Source organism: Cyrtonyx montezumae, unplaced genomic scaffold (genome assembly GCF_038088225.1).
Source record: "Cyrtonyx montezumae isolate F1298 unplaced genomic scaffold, pur_monq_1.0 scaffold_3, whole genome shotgun sequence".
Lineage (NCBI taxonomy): Eukaryota > Metazoa > Chordata > Aves > Galliformes > Odontophoridae > Cyrtonyx > Cyrtonyx montezumae.
This window is the reverse complement of record NW_027072034.1, coordinates 5,815,404-5,838,173: the sequence shown is the minus strand read 5'-3', so window position 1 is coordinate 5,838,173 and position 22,770 is coordinate 5,815,404. Positions and strand designations below refer to the sequence as shown.

Sequence of the window (22,770 nt, the reverse complement as noted above, 5' to 3'; positions counted from 1 at the left end):
TTTCATGCCATCATATCAGGAAAAGCTGCAACAAATAGTTAATCTTCTTGTTGCTCCCTTTAAAATAATAATAAACAAAACACTTAAACTTGAGGAACTTTTTCCAAAATGATTTTGCCACTCTCTTCCAAGTATCTTTCTTTTTATTTACTGTTTTCCTACGTAGGTAAGAGATTGCATTCCCCTGAGAGTTCTACTTTTTTCCTATATTCTCAAACCCTTTAGCATTAATTTCACCATTTCTCTACAGCCGAAGTGGAGATAAAACTGAAAGCATAAAGCTCTCAGGCTATCTGCTGTAAAAATTTGTCCCAACTGCTCTATTCTGACCTTTTGACTTCGATACTTTTAAAGATAAAAATGGAACTGTGTTTCTGCTCTGGTCAACAAATCATTGTTTAAATTCTTTTCACAAGAAAATTCCTACCTGTTAGAAAACACCAGAAGCAAAATGTAACTCCTTTATATTTACAGACACTCCTCAATCTTGAAGTAGTGTCTCAAGACCTCTGCCATGCATCCTATAGGATGTTTTCTTCAGAAAGAAAACAGCAGCCCAAATTAGCCCTGATAATTTGGCAAAGCATTTTAACTTTTAGAGGCACAATGAAAGAAAGATAGATTAAGCAAGATCTATAAAAACATAAAGGCAAGTATTCCTCTGCATGGTAATGCTTCTCGAGGAGGAAGATAATAAAATAAAAACAAAATCCCAAATAGATTAAAGCCATATATTTTGACCAGAACATAGTCTCTTGTTCATGACATTTTTACCTTCTTAGAGAAGCAAGTTTGGATCTATGCCTCTTTATCAGCAAGTGATATTTTCAAATAGGCTAACCTAATTACAATTTTCCACAAATCTGTATTTGCTGAATGTTAAGAAGAATGTCATGATCTGTGTTTATTTTGTTTGTTTGTTTTAAGTTATGAATACATATGAAAATGGATTTTCAGCAATATGTTGAATGGAGTTCTTGCAGCTGCACACCTGGTTGCATTACAGTTCACATCATAGATCTGAAATCTTCTAAATTCTAGTCTCATCAATTAATGTTTGTAAAGATGCTATACAAAAACATAACGAAAGGCTAAAGTCTAAAAATAACAGGCCTGATCATAGCATTCCTAGTGGCACTCTGTAAGAATCTTAGTCACAATTTACTTCAATCCACTGAAATAATTGATGAAGACAAAATTGACTGATATCTGAGTAAAACCATGCCTTCTCATCAATGTGGGTAAGAGTTGAAAAACAGAAGACCTGGCCAAACCTGCTGCTAACAGCTAACTCATCAATGGATCAGTCATGAAAATTGCACTAGTAATTACAAACGTGTGAGATTTACCAGTTAAAGTTAGGCACTAAGAGTGACCACCAAGATGAGAAAAGCTCAGGCAACTTTAATAGACATTGAAATGTGAGACCCAGAAGATGCTGTGTGTCTTGTCTCATCTCTTATTTTAACTGTGCTTCCTAATACTCTCATAATTTATAAAACAGCAACTTCTATGGAGACATTATTATTTTTAATTTATTGGTGACCAAGAATTCCTATCATGGTAGTATCAGTTTCTTTCTTAGATCAGTGTTCTACTTCAGTCTCTTAAGCTGCCTTTCTTGATGTATTTTTATTGTTTCATATTAAAGTATTTCATCTTGGAAAGTTCTTTAGATTTCATGTGGACCTATATATGAGGAATGACCCTTTTGAAATAATGTTGCTATAAACAATATTGTCAAGGAGATCAAGACCAGGGCAGCAGTAATGCAAAACAGGAAACAAATCATCCTTCTTCTGCCTATTTCAGCAACTGGAGTGGACTCCACACTTTGCTCTAGGTTGTTACACCTGCTCTCAAAATGTATGCACTTTATCACAGCATTATGCAGTGTATCTTGAAGGAAAATGAAATTATGCTCCACTCAAACACAGCAAATGTCCTGTCCTGGAATTCTTGTTCAGCTAATCCCAATACTGACTTTAATGAATAAGTAAACCTAAAGCTACAGAACTACAGAATACAAATTCCTACTAATTGCAGACTATTTACACAATGCAAGCATTCACAGGATTCATCTCAAAAGACATCTGCCCTTGCCAGGTTGTAAAAACTACCGTAATTCATCTCAGTCAGGATGTCCTGAAATTTCATTTTATGACCATTCTTAGATGAGGCCCTAGAATATATTCAAATGTGTAGAGTACTATAGAGTACAAACTTGCCAATCTGCAAATGTGTAGAACTGCCCCTGTGTCCTCTTGGTGTAAAATATTAATTTCTACTAGCCATAGTGAGACAGAATAATATTTGCAGAAGAAGATACAGAAATCAAACCTACTACTTCTGATTTTAGACAGTTATTTTAAAACACTTAGAACAATGCAACTTCTGTAAGGAAAGCTGTGTGCTTCCTCTTGCAATCCTGACATTTCTGAGAGGAAGTTTCTTAAAGTAAAGCATGAAACAACACTATATCTAAAGAGAGAGCAGTAATAATGTAGCTCATGTTTTTATTTCCCCTGAAGATTGCATCTTCAGGCACCTGGCAATGAAGCTGCACTGGGAGTTAACAGTAATCTGTTGACACATCGTAAACATCGGGTGCCTGAAGTATTAAGAATGATCTGTACTTTTATCTTAAAATGCTACAGGACTGCCTGGTACAGCAATTGAAGTGGTTCCCAGCTCGAGAGTTTCTTGCAGCACACCCACTCTTCTTCTCTGGTTTAAGAAAACCTGTGGACACTACTTCCCTTATTAACTCCTGCCTCATCCTCATAAATAAGCAAATCTCTCCATGTTGCACCACAAGAATAATAACAATCTCTAGTCTTTGTAGTAGATAGTTTTCTACACTACTGTCATGTCACTTTGAGAAATATTTTTTCAGAACTTATATATTTAAGGAATCTATTTGTTCCCCTGTATCCATCCATTCTTACACACTGGAATCCTGCAGGAAAAGAAATTGTTACTTGTTCATGCAGGGAAAGGCTTTTGCATGTTAACACAAACTGATAATCACAGAACCTTTTGTTATGAGAGAAATGAACATACAATACATGTGTATGTTTATACATTTTTCACACATACACGCACATATACATATCTATGCTTTATACACATGTATTTAATGGATCCTCTTCAAAGTAAAGCAAAATACTGTTTCTCTTAGTCAAGCGAGTACATGAGCTTGATGTACTCACCACAATGAAATGTACAGAATTTGCCCAGTAGCCTTGGAGACCTGAATAGATACTGTCTGTCAGCCATGTAGACACTCAATTTGCTCCTGCTTTCCCCATTTTTCCCCAATAAGAATGAATAGCTTGGACTCCAAATGATTCAAAGACTGCATGGAATATTTAATGTGGTGATGAGAATTGTATAGCTCTGGTCTATATTTGAATGTTTTTTACTGAGTTACACTTTGAAAGCACTGTTTCTAAAGTATGTTTAGAATGTGATTGTTGAAGTAAAAAACAACAGAACGTGCTAATGTGTAGCTGCTCTGACTTCACAGTACATTATTAACGCTGTTCTTTATACACATCAAACTCACGTGCATGTCAAATCACAAACGGTCTATTTTCAGAAACTGTAGGCAGTTGCAATTCTCTTATGCCAATAAATGCTAGAGGTACTCAGCGTCCTAGTCAATTTATCCAGAATTTTATACATACCTAGAAGTGTGCATGTTTATGTTAATTAATTATTATGGTAACAAAGGACTTCACTGATGCTACAAAGTAGTGAATAAACACACAAGTTGTTAGACCTTCTGTTAGTGAATAACAGAATCACTCCAAGAGAGGTAAGATTACACCACTGACACATCTCCAGCAGTATTTTCCTGCTAGTCCTCTGGGGTCATTCTGAAACTCATAGCCACTAAGGAACAGTTTACCCCACAGGTATACAATGATATAAATTGTGCTGTATGTAGCACAATTTCATCACAAATAGGGGAATCATAAAGCCTATTGATGTTACCATCTCCTACTGAAAAGGAGGGAAAAAAAATGGCAAGCAGAAGCAGGAACAAGAAAATTTGTATCTCTTAGAGAAATAAATTATTTAAAATATTTGCACACTCAATTGCTCTAAGTAATAATATAACAGTATGTGTGTATATATATATGCATTTGCAAAATATAAAAGCATATAGATATATCAATAAAGAAAGTTTTGATATCTGAGTCTTGCTACAGAACTTTGCCATTCTCACTTGCTGAGAAAATAAGAGTGAAGGAAAGCAGTTTTACTGTATAAATAATATAGTGTGAGATTACCACGATTTGACAATATACCTGGAAAAACTCAAGTAAGTATTCGCTAGGGAACACTTACACTACCATTTGGCTTTCTCTTACTGAAGTAACAAAGAAAACTGCTGTTTTGAATTGACTAATGAAGGGAGATGATAAAGCAGCTGCTTGGATTCTGCATCTTTTTTTTTATCCACCGGCTATACTTTTGATTCCTAACTGTGCAATTTGCTCTTCCTGTGTTTCCTGTGATACATTACATCCACAGAGAGGACTGATCCTTTACTGCTTCTCGGTAAGCTTGAAGTTTGAATTTTATATGATGCAGAAATGGAAGACCAGACAGAAAGTAGTGTGTACACACTAAATGCAAATTTTATCTAAAATTTACTCTAGAGATTTAGAGATGGAGAATACAAAATGTATTTCAGTAAGACAAAATTACAGTGAAGAAGGATGGGATTTTCCCCTCTGACTACTTTAAGTCTGGGTCTTTCCTAAATAGAAAACAACTGCTCTGTTTCATCCAGTGTTTTTGTTTGGCTAATACAACTACAAAGTACAGCATTAGTAAGTACATTTGAACAGGTGTTCACTAGGGAAAAGGTATGTTTCCTAACCTACTTGCTGGATCATCTGAATATCCCATGCTGTGTTGGATATTCAGGGAAAGCAAGAACAAAATAGTTAATATGCCTGTATGTGCTGTGTGGAGTTATGGTAAGCATTTCCCACAGTCGCCATATCAAAAACTCTTACAGAAACCACAACACACCTTTTTAAGGGAGGAAATTCCTCTTTTAGCTTTATATAGACCTCAGGAAAAAAGAAAAAAAAAAAGAAATCATGACTGATATTATACAGTGAACACTGTAAAAAAAGTATCATATTTTCCATGGGATTTTACACTACAATTGAATTTTTACTACTCAGTAGCATCAATACATGAATTAATTGCTTTATATAGGCATTACATGGTTGTAGGAAAGTAAAATTATCTGGCTCTAAATAACTATTACACATGTCAGTAGGTTAAAAAAAATCTCTTTTTTTCTTAGCATTCTGATCACTCCATTTTACAGTAAAAAAAGTTGACATTACTTAAACATGTGTCATTGAAAGTTATTTGTCTCGTAAAGCATGAATTATAAATCAAATTATCTCTGGCTGCGCCCTAACCTAAACTCTTTCCTGAAGTGTCACTTTTTGTTAAAATCAATTCCAGATTTTACGTATTGCTCCGCGCACCTAATTGACAGCAACACAAATTCATGATAGGCATAAAATGAAATTGTTTCTGTGACACAATTCAACTCACTAGTGGGTTGAGGATTAGTTCACAGTGACCTTGTACACACAGCTTTTACTTTCACTTTATTTTTCTTTTTTTTTTCTTTTTTTTTTTTTTCCTGACAAATATTTGATTTACTGGCTATCAGTTACTGGGATTTTGGTTACTTAACTTTTCAATTACTGATGGCCACTTCTATTTAGTTTAAAATATTAGATGCAGCTGGCAACTAGAACATTCAGTGTTCACAGACCACAGGGTAGCATAACTCAAAGGTACTATGAATTTTCTTTCAGTACATCAAGTGTCTAAAGTGCAACTTCTCTCCCACTAGCTGCATATACAAAGTGAGTCTGTGTCACTTCTGATACACTCAGCTCATTCCCCTATGACTCAGAACAGCATATTAGGAGACCACGGGACAAAACAGATATGACATTTCAAATATATTTAATAGTCATTATCCAGAGCCTGCTTTCAATCCAAACGTTAAAAATCACTTTGGAACATACCTGTGGTATTTGAACATTAAGCTGCATTAATCATGAAGCAATACTTTAAATTAGATCAACTGGAGCCAAATTATGCCCTCACCTTCACTCTGTGAGTTCACAGCTCTAGAATATGTCTTCTGAGTTTGGACTACCTGATAGAAATTAAGTCAATTGATTAGCATCCTATATCCAATGGTCCAAATTCTGCCATTTCTCACATCCACAAAAGTCTATAGAGAACAGTGTGGATATTAACTGACAGCTCAAATGTAATTTCCAAACATTATTTCTTTAGTAGAAAACAGAGCATGTAAGTTTTTCACTATAAAGCAATAATCAATATTGACTCAGGCTACTGGAAATCTGACTAGTTGTTTTGCTGCTTTATGACAGGACGTGAGCTTTGTTGACATTTAGGGGTAGGAGGGAGTCACCACATACACTTTTTTCTACTTGACTAAGCAAAAATTTTTGGTTGTTTTGGGGGAGAGGAGGAGGCAATGGGGACCCAATGATACTGTTCTGTGTCAAAAATAAATATTTATGTATATATATTCTAAAGAAGGAAATTAAAAAAAATAAAAAGATATATCTTGAAAAGATAGCTCATATTTACATACGGGATTGGAGGGCTATAATACACTGTTGCAATAGATGTCCTCAGTGGGTAGAGTTTCTCCCATGTCCTGTCACTACAGATGATAGGACTGCTTTGGAAACACCCTTCCCCATCTCCACCCCCAAACCAAAGCCAAATGAAACCTGTGGAAGCGCCCACCTCTGTCTGATGATCCTCTGGGAAACTACCCCAAAGTGCCCCAAATATATTAAATGCCTACCTGCACTCTCACACACACCTCATTTACACTGCCATAACTCCATCTGTTTCACTGGGCACTTACTTTTGAGTCACACAAGAAATGTCTGTGTGACAGCAGAACCAGACACATCGAATGTGATCTGTTTCCACTTTTATTAAGTCCACCTCTCTTTAGTGACTCGGGTTGTTTCCTTCAGTGGTGCCTTACAGCAGATTTCACTGCAGACAAAACGTAAAGTTAAACCAGCGTCTAAAGTGAGGTCCAGGGTATTCTAAAAGTCTCCTACCTGAATTATGGACATCCGGCTCGGGGGAGCCTCGCTGGCGTTAGTCCCTTGCCCTGTGAAGCTGGTGTGGCAGCCCACATGTCCCTGGGGTACAGTCAGGTTGTTGGAGGCGGGCTTCAGGTACATCACCTCAGACCTGGGAGAGCTGAGGGGCAGGCGGGTCTGGTAGTCAAAGTACATGGGTGAGGTGGCCAGGGATGGGCTGCTCACCACGTTCATGACATTGAGGGGGCCCCGGCTGTCCTCGCCCTCACTGGGCACCAGCATAATGTCATTCTTGCTGATCTTCTTCTTCTTGCCCTTGCCCCCTCCACTGCCACTGCCTCCTCCTCCCCCGCCACTGCCTCCCCCTCCTCCCAGCTGAGGGTGGCTATACTCGGCAATGCGACAATTATAGGTGCGGATCTCCTTGTTCTCTCGCTTGCACTTCACAGCAATAGTGATCATGGCAGCCAGCAATATGATGGAGACAGTGCTCAGGGTCACGATCAGTGGCAGCGACAAGTCCCAGTGCGGTCGCCTATGCTGCTCGCCATTCACCTGTGGCTCGCCAGCCTCGGGCAGGGGCCCTGCCAAGGCCCTGACAATGAGCTTGGCCACTGCAGAGAGGCTGGGCTTGCCATGGTCACTGACTTTTACCACAAGTTCAGCCACAGGGCTGAGCTCCTCCCAGTAGGGGTGCAAGGTGCGTATCTCACCGCTAGTGGGGTCCATCTCAAAGAGGTGCTCCTCATTGCCTTCCACAATCTCATAGGTGAGGCGCCCACTCTCCCCAAAGTCACTGTCCAGGGCACGAACTGTACCCACAGGATAGCCCACCCCGGCGTTGCGCGGCACCTGCAGCTCAGCAGTGTCATTGATGAGGGCAGGCAGGACAATGAGGGGTGCATTGTCATTGACATCGAGCACGGTGACACGTACTGTGGCGTTGCTCTCACGGTGGGGTGAACCTGAGTCCTTGGCCAGCACGCGAAACTCAAAGTGCTTTGTCTGCTCGTAGTTAAAGCTCCTCAGGGCATAGATAGCACCATTAGTTGGGTTGACAGAGACGTAGGTGTATATGGATACGTCGCCCACGTGCCCGGGCAGAATGGAGTAAGAAACTGTCCCATTTTGGCCTAGGTCAGGGTCTTGAGCCAAGACAGAACCCAAGTACTCCCCAGGGATATTGTTCTCGGGCACCTGCAATACATAAAGATTCTTGCTGAAGCGAGGTGGGTTGTCATTCTCATCGAGGATTCGGACGGAGAACGACTTGGTGGAGTTGAGTGGGGGGTTGCCCCCGTCACGTGCCACGATGGTTACATTGTACTCATCCTGTGCCTCACGGTCCAGGGGCCGGTCAGTGACCACAGTGTAGAAGTTGTCATAGTTCTCCTCCAATGTGAAAGGGACAGCTCCAGGCCCACCACCACCTCCTAGCACCCGGCACTGGAGCTGCCCATTCTTACCTGAGTCACGGTCAGTGACTCGCACAAGGGCAATGACGGTGCCCGGTGGGGCAGCCTCACTCAGTGCTCCCTGGCGAACAGAGACAAAGCCAATGGTGGGAGCATTGTCATTGCGGTCAATGAGGCGGACGGTGACCTTGCAGTGAGCAGGGATGGGGTTGGGCCCCAGGTCTCGAGCCTGGACATCAATCTCTATGAGACCGCTCTCCTCATAGTCCAGGTTGCCCTTGACACGAATGAGGCCGCTCTGTGGATCAATGCTAAAGAGGTCACGGACACGATCGGGTGCATAGCCACTGAAGGAGTAGAGCACTTCACCATTGGTGCCCTCATCAGCATCAGTGGCATTGAGATCAATAACAGCTGTTCCTAGCGGTGCGTTCTCTGGCAGTTCAACCACGTAGGAGGCTGCCTCAAAGACAGGGCTGTTGTCATTGGAATCAATGAGGCGTACGTTGATCTGCACCGTGCCTGAGCGTGGTGGGTCACCACCATCCAGTGCTGTCAGTACCAGAGTGTGGTGGCTCTGCTCCTCACGATCTAATGGCTTCTGGACGACCAGCTCCGGAAACTTTGTGCCATCACCGCGGGACTTCACATCAAGGGAGAAGAGGCCGTAGTCATCACGGGTTAGAAGGTAGGTACGTAGACCATTGTCTCCAGCATCTGGGTCATGGGCACTGGTGAGGGGGAAGCGGGTACCCGGAGCGGCGTTTTCCGAGATGTCCATATCCACCTGGTCGGAAGGGAACGTCGGTGCATTGTCGTTCAGGTCCTGGATCTCCACCTTGATCATGCAGATCTCCTGGTCATTGGCGAACACCTCGAGGGACAGTTGGCACTTGGTGCTGCGCCGGCACAGTGCCTCACGATCGATGCGTTGCTTGGTGTAGAGCAGCCCGCTCTCCCCGTCCACATCCAGGAGGTGTGGGGCTGAGTTCTCCAGCACCCGGAAGGTGGACTTAGGGCCGCGGCCGGGGCCACTGCGCTCAGCAGGCAGCAGCCCACCACCCGTAGCCCCGGCTGCCAGCCGCGCATCGCGGCCAATGTTCCCGATGACTGTGCCTGCTCCCTGCTCCTCCGGCACAGAGTAATTCAGATTCTTCAGTGTCAGGGCGGGAGCCCAGCAGAGGAAGAAGCAACAAATGGTAAGGTACATCCCCGAACAGGGGTGGGGGGTGGCAGCAGCTGCAGCGGCGACCAGGGTCGTCGTTTTCTCTGCCTCCTGCACGAGGTTTGTTCTTCCTCCTCCTCCTCCTCTGTCGACTCTTTTTTTTCTCTCCTTCTCTCTTCCCACCCCTATATTTTAAGTTCCTGAACCTGTTGCTCTAAAACATCTGCAGAGACACAGGATGAGAGGCAGCAAATGGACCATGAAGCTCAGAGGGAGGGAGGGAGCAGACGGGAGGGGGGAGGCGGGGAAGGGGGGAGCAGCTCCGGCAGCGTTTCCAGAAGCGCTCGCCGCGATTGCGGTCCCCTCGCAGCTACTTCGGCCGTCCAACTTCGGCAGTGGGAGAATTGCAAAAATCAGAAAATTTGCAAAAGATCTTCTCCTCCGGGCGGACGAAGCGTTCCCGGTCCTTGAAAGTCCGTAGATATACAAAGGATAATAAAAATAATAATCGTAAAAAAATCGGCGGCGGTTGTTTTTCTAAAAATGATCAAAAAGATTTTTTTTCTTTTTTTTTTCTTTTTTTTTTTAATACGTGTATTCACATATACATGGGAAAAGGGGGTGGTGGCCACAGGGGTCTGTAAGCAGGGGGAGAAAGATCTTATTTGCTACTCATCGCTTGCGATGAGATTGATGGAGCGGAGGGATGGGAGAGAGACAGAAGGGAAAAAAGTCTCAGCTTGTTGGAGGAGCCCTCTTCGTGTGCAGTGAGAGGCAGTGAAATGTCTGATTGCACCGCGGGGCTGTTGGCTTTCAGGGAGTGTTTTGCTGCATTTAGAGATCTAATCTCGCATTGCTTGCGGCGGAGAGCTGCATCTCGCTGCCATCGGTATTTCCCCCTCTGTTTCCTACACCTTCACTCTTTCCTTCCCGAATCAAAAGGCAAGGGGATGAGAATGGCAGAGCAAAGGATAAAACAAATGAAAAAAAAAAATCTGTACCAAACTAGTGTCCGGATTCGCAGCTCCCTTTCTCTCCCTCTACTACCAGCCTCCCACTCGCCTGCTAGGGTAGGAAAAAAATAAAAATCAAGAAATCCACCAGCTCATCATCACCGTTAGCAGCAAACATATATCTTTTAAGAGCAATCGCGGGCTGCGCTAATCAGATGCACGCTCGGGTTTCTTTAAGACAGGCCAGCAGCCGCCGCCACCACATCCCTTCCCTGTGCGTCTATGCGTGTGTGCGGATGCGTGTCTGAGGAGCTGCACTTTTCTCGCTGCAGTTTAATCCCAGTTTGCTTTTCTCTCCAGTCGAGAGGAAATCAACAGGCAACCCATGGCTGGACGCATAGATTAAACAAGAGAGCGAGAGAAAGGAAAGGACTGGGGGGGTGGGGGAGAAGAAAAGAAAGAAAAGCACCACACTCTCTCTCTCTCTCTCTTAGTCTCTCTCTAAAAGGAAAACAGTCTCTGTATTCACAGGGCTGCGCTGTCAAGTGCCTCTCTTTTCTTTCTATTCAACATCTCCTCCCAGTGACACTGCCGCCTAGTCATCTTCATCCAGGGGAGGGGGGAGGAAGAGAAAAGCAATCCCGGTGGTGAATAAAGTGGCAGGTCTTTTAATCGCCTGATTCACCTATATTAAACCTATGCAGCTCCGTGGCGGGTGTGATGCATTTTTGCAGCCCCTTCAGGCTCTAGCAGTCTCTCTGGGCATTTCGGCAGAGTGAGGAGAGCAGCAGCAACGCCAGATGAGTTCACCCCGTCTGATTTACCTTCCCCAGTAAATAGTGGGGAAGGGCAGCTCAGTTTTGTTTCAGGTTCTCTTAACAACCAGAAATAAATGAATGGTAGGACCCCGAATGCAGGTGTTCCAGGCTGCTGGATGAGTCAGATCCAGCGGAACAAATCACATTCACTATCACCTCATGTTCCTCCCTCCATAGACATTAGTTGCAGCTTCTCCCTAACGCTTCTCTGACTCACTCTATAGACAGAAAAAAATAATGAGATGTATGTTTTGGAGGGGGGGGGGGGGGGGGGGGTTGGAGAGTGGGAGGGGGGAAAAAAAGAAAGAAAAGAATGAGAAAGGGGGTGTCGGATCCAGCTACACTTTTACTATACCTCTTTCTCCGGGAGACTGAGGATCAGGAAAACAAGGCTGTTATCCAAGCACTGGCACAGAGGCGCGTCTGTCTCCTGCTTTGCTGAGTGTTTTTAACCACCTTTCCTCAGTGTTATGTGTGCAATAATCAGAGCTCTTTCAGATTAAAAGAAAAAAAAAAAAAGAAAAAAAAGAAAAAAAAAAGAGAAGAAAACACCCCAAAGCACCATAGGTTCCCAACACACAGCTCTAGTTCCGAGTCTCAGTCCTGCACTGTTTTTTTCTCCTTTATTTGAGTCCGGACCCAAAGTACAGAGTTAATGCTGCAACCTGTGGTGGAGAGGCTGGCGAAAGCCAAAGCAAAAACACAATTTCTTCTCTGCCTCATTGGTGGGTGGCCCCTCGCAAACAGACGGTCGCCAGCCTTAGCCAGACAGCACGCAAAAGGAACGCCGACTCCCGATAAACCACATCCATGGCACCAGCCGCCCGCAGGGAAGTGGAGACGCAGCGAAAATTCAACAGTTGGAGCCGCTCTCTGCCTCTCACTCCCCCCTCTTTCTTTTTTTTTTTTCTCCTTTTTTTTTTTTTCCTCCTCTCTTCTTTCCCTCCCTGCTCCTCTCCGCCTCGCCTCCCTCACTGCAGCACTCGCGGGGCCGCCTCGCCTCGCTCTCCCAGCGCCGCTCGCCGACTGCCTCTATTCACCTCACGCCGCGACTTAAACATTGATACGGATTCCCCGTCAGCCAATCGGATGCGGCGGTGGAGACCGGCCCCGACGCCTCCTGACCAATGGGAAGCGGCGGGAGGGCGAGGGGGGCGGGGCGGCGGCGGGAGCTGGGTGTCATTGATTAGATCGCTTCGCTGGGAGACGCGCAGTGTGTGCGGTGCTCGCGATGCGGGGCGTCAAACCGCGCTCAGCTCAGCATCCCCGACCCTTACCCACCTTCCTCTCGCGGGGCTTAACGCCTTTCTTTTTTATTATTATTATTTATTTTCTTTTTATTCCTTTTCCATACGTATTAACAAGTCTTCCGTGATGACGGGCTGAGAAAAAAAAAGAAAAAAAAAAAAAAAAAAGGAGGAGACGCGAAGGGCGCACTCCTCCTTCAAAGCACTGCGAGGGAACGCTCCCCGGGGACTACCCCGCCCTGAGCTGCAGGGGAGGAAGGGGTGGATGGGGAGCCCGCCCCCCCCCCACCCCCTCACATCCTTCCTCCTGGCCCCGCGGCTCTGCAAGGAGCCGCCCCGGTTGGGTGTCGTCCACCCCGAGGGGAAGGAGAGCGGGGGCAGCGCTGCGGAGTGCTGGGGGCGGCCCCCGGTGCGGTGCGGTGCGGTGCGGTGCGGGGTGAGCGGCCGCAGAGCCCTCCCCACCCAGCGCGGCACTGAGCACTGCCCGCCCCCGGCACGGCACGGCACGGCACGGCACGGCACGGCACGGCTTGTCGGGCGCGGGGGGAGGACTGAGGCTGGCAAGGTGAGAGCTCGGATTGCCGGAGTGCCGGGAGGAAGCTGCCATTTGTGAGCTGACGAGCGTGTAAGTAGCATGAATCATTGAAGGTTCAAAATAGAAATAACAACGGGGTAAATAAACTCCGGAGCAATTAAAAGGCGCTCCTGGCAATTATTTTCGGAGCGGCTTTTACAAGGTTCGGTTTAAAGAAGCTGCGATGTTGCCTTCTTCAGTAGGATAGCCTCCAGTCCTTTCCGTGCCCATAACCATCATGCGACTTGGAGAAAGTCTTGCTAATGCATCAGTGCTATAAAGTGCTCTTTCTGGACCCATCTCCCGTCCTGGAGACGTCTCTGTAGCTCGGGCACGGACAGCGTGCCCTGCAGAACGACTCGTCTCGTAGCCATCATCAAACCAACGCTGTGTTAAAATGCGACGTATAAATAAACCATCCATACGTTAGCGGCAGCGTAAAATCACTGCTCTCAGGCGTGCCAACTTTCAGTGAGAGAGCGACAGACAGACGAAATAAGGGAAATGTTTACAGCATGTTTTGCTTTCCGAGGGAAGGCTTCAGATTGGCTGGTGGAAATCGGCGTACTCTGCCAAGTCACTTATTTGGAAAAGTCACCCGTAAAAGCGGGAGTGCTTTGGAAACGTATCCAACATCAGAGCCAGACCCTGGGCTGCAAGGAGACCTCGTATCACCGTAGCTTGAGCCCTCTCCTTTACTTATCCATTACGTGCAGCCCGCAGGTTGTCTTGGGATGTCCAGGTATTCCCCTGTGCAAGTTCTGCTAACTGGAGACGAGTAAAAAAAAAAAGGGGGGGGGAGGGGGAAAAAAAGAAAAAAAAGGTCATTGTAATTATGTAATGGCTCCCTCTAGCGTGCTAGGGACACTGCTGCATCTGGGGTATGTGTGTGTGGCCCGCGTGTGTACCTGTGTGGGACTTCGGAGGGAGCCGGTGGAGCGCCAGCAGGGTGAAACAGTCATTTCACTATTACAGTGGCATATACCGTGTCATAGGTGTAGGGCAGTGTATCATCTAGTTTACTGGTGTTAAATGAAAAAAAAAAAAGAAAAAAGAAACTAAGACTTTTCTTCGGGAGCACGCTCATGTCTCCATCACTTTTCTCACCAGCCCCCTGACTGCCTTTCCTTTTACATGACTCAGCATTACACTGTAAATACTCTGACTCCACAATGAAAGCAATACATTTGAGGGCACTTGGCAGCTTGTAAAACAAGTACTCAGGACTATGAATTAAAGGGAGAACTATATAACCCTTTATCCAAGTACCTGTGTTCTTTGCTTGTAAATTCTGCCTTTTTTTCATCACACATCTTGCGGCTTGTAACATCCCATTGACACCAACAATACACATAGAATACTTAGAGGAAAAATAAAATGTGAATGACTAGCATTAGATCCTCAAACCTACAGCTGCCTGTCAGGTGATGATCATAAGCTAAGTTCTTATCCCTTCACCCTGCAGTTCAGTGGAAAGAAGAGAAAAACTCTGGTTTTTCATACTAACTTCAGTAGACTTATTTTTTTAATACTCATTTTCAGGTCTGATTATTAGCAGTTTCAAGTGATTCCTTAGAAACGATCTCAGCTTGGCATCTTCCAAAACTGTGTCTCCTAATCCCAACAGTGGCTTAAGTGCCTAAATAAAAAGAGCCAGGTAAAGAAATTATTCCTGCATATGAATGCGTATCTTTGCTAGGCTGATGTTTGTTACATCAGACAGTTTGTAACAACAAAATGGCATTTATTGATTTTAATCCACCTGTGCAAGTAATGAATATTTTATTTGTTCAATGATTTTACAGTATATCTAAAACACCCTTTTTCTGTCATATTTGTAACGCATACTACATATTTGATAGCTAAAACTTGCATCATAATTTTCTATAAACTCATCAGGAAATTACTGTACTTTTCACATAGAAAAGATAGAAATAAGATGTGTGAAGGTAATGCCAATGAGTGCCAGTCATATCTGTGTGCTGTGTGCCATGTCACTGTGTACTGAATATGTACTGAAAAAAGGAAACACAATAAGAACTAAATTAAAAGATGTTTATTAAACAGAACTGTGAGAAAGCTGTAACATGGAGGGGATAATTCACAGAAAACATGCAAATCCTGGATACTATACCAATAAACATATACAAGAATAACAAAATCAGGCCAGACCAAAACAAAACAAAACAAACAAAAAAAAACCAACACAAAACAAAATAAGAACATTAAATGCTGTATGCAGGAGAAGCTCAGCAAAGGAGTAGAGTCCAATATAACAGCCCTAACAATGATCTGTATATGAAGGAATCAAATAATGCTTTGGAAATCTTATTTTGGACACTTGGAATGTCTGCACATTGGAAGCTGTATTCTGATTTCAGACAAAGTAATGGGTAGTGATAGAGTTTAACTCAAAACTAAATTAAAAAAAAATGCTGATTAATTATGAGCATAGTACAACTATATTCAGAATTTTGAGGGGAGTATTCATTATAAAATCAAATGAAAATCTTTTGTTGTTAATACTTAAGCATGGACAAAAAAAAGTTTCAGAACATCCTAAAGAAATAAAAGAAAATAAGAAGGCAAGGAGCAGATCAATACAACTAAATGTCAAGGTTCAATATTTAAGTTGTTTGAGCCTAAAATATATCATTGGGAAAGCCCAAATCCAATCACATTGAAAGCAATGGGAAAATTAGAAAGGGCAAGGAAGGAATTTAGGAACATACAGTAAGTATATCTATCAGAGATTAAAAATACCTGCTCAAATAAAAATTTATGCTTTATCAAAATGGGGAAGCCATGAGATGAAACTTGTGGATCTACTACTTTATCAGCAATACAGAAGAGAAGTTATTGCAGAGAAATTAAATGTCTGTACTACAATACTCATAACGAATGAATACATTTCCTCAAGTCAGCTTTCTTTTTAGTAACAAAATTGAGATGTGGGTGTGTATAGAGGTGTCACCACAGAGATTCTCGAAGAGCAGAAAGTATCTTGCTAAATGGTAGTCATCAAGAGTTCTTACAGAATCTAAAAATGAAGTAAATGAACTGTTAAAATTATGCTGTCATTAAGATCAGTTACTATGTGTGAGGATTAAAAGGTGTAAAATCTGTTTATCGTCAAAAATACTAAAAGGGTGATCAAGGAATTACAGCATGACAAGATTTACTTTTAGTATGAGGGAAAATTAGTTGAAATGACAATAAAAAATAGAAATTATATGGCATCTAAAGAAATGTAAGAGAACTACTGTCCAGAAACTGAATGAAATCAATAGAAACCTTTCATCTGATCTGATTCATCCCATAATGATGAAGAAGTATAACTTACATAGATTAAAAGGACATTTCTTCCCTTTATTAGTATTGTTTCAAAGTACCAACAGAAAATAGATTAAATGACTGTTGTGGCTCTGCATGGAAGTAGTTTTATGTCAATTTAAACAGCAGGATTTGGTAGGGAAAATAGTTACTGGGAAATGCAACAAGAAGTGACAGTATAGTAGGTAACGGCAGGAGAAGGTAAGCATTTGAGTAGATGGTGTTAGTGAACTAATAAAGAGCAGGATCCAAGGAGTGGGGGAATTAAAAAAAGGATGCTGGGCTATTAAAAATACTTGAGGGAAAGAGCAAGAGCAAGTGGGAGATAAACCTGAGATTGTTGCTGAAGTGATTAAGACTTACTTCTTCCATCTAGCTGAGATGTAATTCATTTACAGTTCTACCTGTGTCATTCTGAGGAGGAAAAAAAAATAGGAGAGAAAAAAAAAAAAAGATCTATTAGGCTTAGAGAAAGGATGACTTGTTAGGCCAAAGATAAGTGCCTTAAGGCTTGGATTCTCATGCCTCTTTTCAAGCATGTTGTCTAATGACTGTTTAGTACAGAATACAGAAACATCCATTCATTTATTTTTTTATTACAGTGAAAACAGGACGCAGAAAATTGTGTTTCAAGCAGACTAAGTAGATATTTTCTTAATAATTTAAAAGAATAAAACAATCTCTTCAAGAACAATCAAACTAATGGAAACCTGTTTCCTACAAGTATGTGTTTTAATTTTCCCTCTGCCACTAGCAGCAGTTTCCCCCTGTGTCTTCCATTACCCTGCAGATGTGAGTGGCTGAGAGTGCCTGAAAAGGTGTAGTGGCTGTTTTTCCTTCTCTTACTGAGGGTATCCTTTCCCATTCATACCCATCAACTTCAGTGAAATTTTAAACTATAATCACCTTTGAAATTTTCGTCTCTCTTGTAAATATGATTGAAATTGGCCCGTACATTATGAAGTTACTGAGAATAATGATGGAGAGAGTTAGACACTCAAGTAGTGGTCAAGCAAGCTGTTTGTTTACTTAGATAACCTCCTTAAAAATAACAAACCAACAACTACTAGAATATTAAATATAATTAAAAGTAGTAGAGCATGTCAGCCATTCTGTTATAACATGATCCTAGTCCCCAGGGGTACAATATGGCATGGTAAAAATGACTGTGTGATATGATTTGGCATGTTGTGATACATGCACAGATAGTGCTAGTAATACATGCACAGATAGTGCTAGCAAGTTAAGATTGTTCTGTGTAAAAATAAACAGCAGAGTTTGCAGTATGTAATAGAAAATGTGTGCATTTTGAAATAAAAGCATGTGCTCTAAAGCATTTACCAACTTTTCTGAAGCAAACTTTTAATGTACTTTTTTAATACTGACATTTTTTGTTTTCATGGTAGTTTGCATTAAGACCTATAGAAATTAACAGTATATTTCATTTTTCACTGAAAAATTAAGTCCTTTACTGATGAAAGCCTGTTTTGTGAATTACTTGTGGCAAGTCTGTTTGAGATTAAACCACATACTCTCTTCATTATTGCAAAGATTTAAATATTTGTTAAGAAATTTTAAGATGCCATTGGAATTTAATGAATACTCCATCTAGTAGATGATGTTTAGTTAATATTTCCTATGTCCTTACAAGACTATCTGTCAGGACAGGGAGAATATTTGTCTTCTTGTTCACTACTCCACTGGATTAGGCTGCAGTCCGGGAAGGGGTCAGGTTGTGTCTTCTCGGAGAGCACACAACAGAAGAAACTTAAGGAAGTACAGGATAAAAAGAAGAAGGAACAATAAAAGAAGACAAGAATGAGCAGAAACTCTAGAAAGCACTGAGAAATGCATAGAACAGAACAAGTATTGACATATCAGAGAGGCAAGAAAGAAAATATTCTCCTGGGCTGCAGGAGACTGCAGAGCTGCTGTATGGCAGCAATACACCCTACCGAAACAATATGAACTAGGAGACATTTATTTATACATTTTTATTTTACCTAATTCTGGGATATTTTATGAAACTTTATTTTGAAATCTGATCTCTGAGGTTTAAAAACCCTCTGGGAATGCTGGTAGCCCTTACTTTGAGGAAGAGGTAGAAGCAAATCCACCTCAAAGATCTGGCTAGCGTGGCATACACGGCATACAGATGAAACAAATCACTTCTCACAGCCAAAGTGTGTAGCTTGCAGCTAAGTGCAGTTACCTAACCATGCTAATACACAATTTGAAAGTGGCTAGATACATGGCAGTAGTGCAACAGTCAACTGGAATACTGTTTTTGTGTATACCAGTGTTCAAAGACATTTGCCTTGAATGGTAAGAGCAAGCTCACAGAGAATAACATCAGGATGAGCAGACATGATACTGAAACTTGTGTTTTCATATAGGGATAGGCATTAATACAGTGTGACTGTGGTACCCTGGGACCCCACCAAAACTTAGATGTGAAGCACACACTCTACCCAATATACTTCAAAGTTTTGTTATTTGAGCTGAAGTATGGAAAGAATCTTTTTCCCCTCTCTTCATTTTAAAACAAAAACAAAACCCTAGAGTCCCTAAACAAACAAGATTACTTTCCAAATTGAGTGTGAGGGAGCTGCTGGGTATTTCTCATGTTTCTTATGCAGGTATGTCCCTATAGCCATTGATAACATAAGTAGTAATTTGAAATTCACTGAAATATCAGTATAGTGTGTCACCACACCTGCTTTTAAGAAGAAAATAGCTGTGCGTTCTATGTTAGGATATTACTGAAAGCAAACTGATACTGTTGCTGAGTGAAGCTGAATCAATCTGCCACTGCAGAACCAGTGAATTTCTTAACTGGAACATCACAGGCTTCCCTCATTTCACACCTTCAAGCTGCAGGAGATTTGGGTCACCTATTCAAAACAATTTCCCAGATTTTAAACCTCAAAGTATTGCTTCTTATGCACTGGTTGAGTTTTTATTATTCATTCTTTTTCAGTAATGTTTGCAGGCAGTAGCCAAGGTGTTGTAGAGTTTTTCCTCTCAGAGTGCTGCTTGGAGTTGAAGGCTGTTGCATTGGTCAGACAGGTGAACAGTTTGCTTGTGAAGGCAAGAACCAATGTCTTTATGAAGTTCAGGGACGGTCCTGCCACCTGCAAGATGTGAGGGGAAGCAGAGAACTGGGGAAGACTGAAATAATTCTGACATAAAATGCTATGTAGTCCTGAGCCATACAAATTCACCTCTGCTGGTACGTTCACTACCCAGGTGGAATGAAGATACCATAGTTATTGAAACTTCTGGTTTCTTAGTACAGTACTTAGTTTCCTGAAGAGAATAAGCATGAAGTATAAGCACAAAATAATCTTTATATACAAATTTGAAGGGTATAAAGCTCCTACTGGAAAAAAGGAAGCTTTTTGACTGTGAGTTATTTCCATGTTTTTGTCATTTTATTTTTTCTAAGTTAGCATTTTGTACCAACCAACAAAACGCAAACATTCCCAAGGGCTTATGAAATTTCTCACGCATTGCACACTAAAGATTCTGCAAGCTAAATTTGCCTGTTATGCAACCCTTTTGTTTCCAAAGTATTCCCTTATTCAGTTATACAGTTAGCAGCTCTACTTTAAACATAACTGATTGCAACACTGTAAACAATTCTGTTGTTAAATCTCATGGAGAAACTGAATCCCATTTACTCACTCCTAGCAGCAATTTCATAAGATTAGAGGGAAAAAATTACCAACAAGGTAATGCAACCGTTTTTACTCTGTACCCCAAAAGTCCAGGGACACATCTAGGGATAAGTAATAATGATGATGATGATAAGAATCTACTGAGTCAAGTGACATGTTTCTTTGATTATCTTTTAAATGGGAGCAGCATCTTTAGACTTCATGTAGATGAAAACCTTTCTTTGCTAGTTTACTATTTACTATTTGAAGTTAACCATTCAGTTGTGTTCCTGCTAACTCTTTTCCTGTGAGTACTCCTATGTGAGCTCCAACATAAATAAGACTTGTAAACAGCAGACTATAGATAAGCTTTCAAAATGTTGTGTGGCATTTTGCCCACATATATGTCAAGTAAAAGGTTAGAATTTTCACTTTTTGAAGAAAAAACATACCAATTAGCATCAATGCAAGGCTGTCTAGAGCATGATGTTTTCAAAGCATGACATGTCTGTAAATGCAGCACAATCCATTTATTTGTATGAACATCTTTTTCATTTTCTGATGGAAAGAAGGATCCAGTGAGGGCCAAACCTACAATATATGTGCAAGTGCTCAAAGACTTTGCTAGATCAGATTCTTTGCCTGATGTATCCAGCACAGCTACAACTGGATAACAGGGTAGCAGATGATTGCTTTGTATTTTTTGCCTACCAGATTGCAACCTCAATACTGGTTTCACTGGCATAATTACCAAATAAGATTGTCAAACACTCTTATTCCCACTGTGCAGGAAAATGAAGGAGACTGGAAGGTTTGCTCCCTGGCATGGGCTAGTGGAACTGCAGGTCATGACAAAAGCTGGAAAGCGTTGATAACAGCCTGCTCAGGTCTCTATCCTGACAGGGCATTGGCAGCCAGTGCTGAAGGCCACACAGGGCTCTGGCTTCATTCCCTCGACACATTGGTCAGCTGAGATGAGCTGACCTGACAGCTGGCTGGTGGCACAGCAGTGGGAATTTGTGCCCCCCCTAGAGCCAGGGGCAAGGAAGAGAGTTTATAAAAGTCATAATTCCCTTCTCTATTTGCTCCTGGGATGGTGCTGCTATGCATCCCTCTTTCTGCAGGCAAACTGTTGTCTTGCAGTCTTGTCATAAGTGATTAGTCAGAATCCAGTATTTAAAAAAAACACCAGAACCAAATGTACTAACCAAGGTGCAAAATTAACCTTTAAAAAATCCTATAACATACTGCAAAACAAAAACAGATCCTAAAATTAAAACATTCTGTATCCTTGAAACTACAAAAAAGCCTGGTGAATTTATCTGTTTTTATGTAAGACTTTAAGGAGGTTTGATTTTTAAAAATAGCCACATGCACATGTCCTGAAAGTCAGGATTTTTGGGCATCATACCACTGAGTCCCTCTGAAAATTTTAAAATAATAACACGTTAGCTTATCTGTCAACTAGGAAAAGGCAGGCAGTAAGGCAGAAGGAAGGAACATAAAATGAAGGAGACTGGGAAGGAATATGAGGTGAGGCAAGGCAAGGCAAGGGAAGGCAAGATGAGGGAGGAGGGAAGGAAGGGATGAAGGGAGGAGAGGAGAGGGAGAGGAGAGGGAGAGGAGAGGAGAGGAGAGGGAGAGGAGAGGGAGAGGAGAGGAAGAGGGAGAGAGAGAGGAGAGGAGGGGAGGGGAGGGAGGGGAGGGGAGGGGAGAGGAGGGGAGGGGAGGGGAGAGGGAGAGGAGAGGGAGAGGAGAGGGAGAGGAGAGGAAGAGGGAGAGAGAGAGGAGAGGAGGGGAGGGGAGGGGAGGGGAGGGGAGGGGAGGGGAGGGGAGGGGAGGGGAGGGGAGGGGAGGGGAGGGGAGGGGAGGGGAGGGGAGGGGAGGGGAGGGGAAGTAGAGATTGGGAAAAATCATGTAAATATAAACCCTAGTTAGTTTTTCTCCTGCCTGGTTTTATGTGTGAGGTACAGAAATTGTTTTTAATTTTATACGGGAAAATGTATTCATCGCTGATGCCCTCAGGAATTTATAGTGACAATAAATTAACATAAATGAATTGCTATAATTTTTTGTTTTATTATAATATCTTAAATTGTTAGCAGGTTTAACAGCTTTACATACATCTAGAGATAACATCTGAATTGCAAATAAAATACTACAAAATATATGTTGCAGACAGTTTTAATTTAATGTGCACAATCATTAAGTATTTAAATGGCTAACTTCTGGCATTTGCCTGTTCCACTAGCTGTGTCCACTGTAGTGTAAATGGGAGGGTACTGTATTAAGATGAGTAATATTTTATATTAACATTTGGTTTATGCTACAGACATTTAATTGTACCTAATGAGTCAGAATAACAGAATAGTTATTTTAAATATATTTATTCAGATCTCAATACTGCATAATTGATTCTTATCTGTTTTTTAATAATTTCCTTATCTCTTAATAA

General features: G+C 42.0%; 1 protein-coding gene and 1 long non-coding RNA gene across 3 annotated transcripts in view; one reads left to right on the top strand and one right to left on the bottom strand.

Moving 5' to 3' along the window:
* Nucleotides 1-9,871, bottom strand: part of PCDH17 (protocadherin 17) — an 83,757-nt gene extending 73,886 nt beyond the window's left edge. For both annotated transcript variants that reach the window (XM_065744005.1, XM_065744006.1), the window contains exon 1: nucleotides 7,167-9,871. In XM_065744005.1, coding sequence (XP_065600077.1) covers nucleotides 7,167-9,776 — 2,610 coding nt within the window. In that variant the 5' untranslated portion in view covers nucleotides 9,777-9,871. The remainder of the gene's footprint in view (nucleotides 1-7,166) is intronic.
* Nucleotides 1-22,770, top strand: part of LOC136053281 (uncharacterized) — a 193,612-nt gene that overhangs the window by 39,300 nt on the left and 131,542 nt on the right. The gene's annotated exons all lie outside the window — the stretch shown is intronic.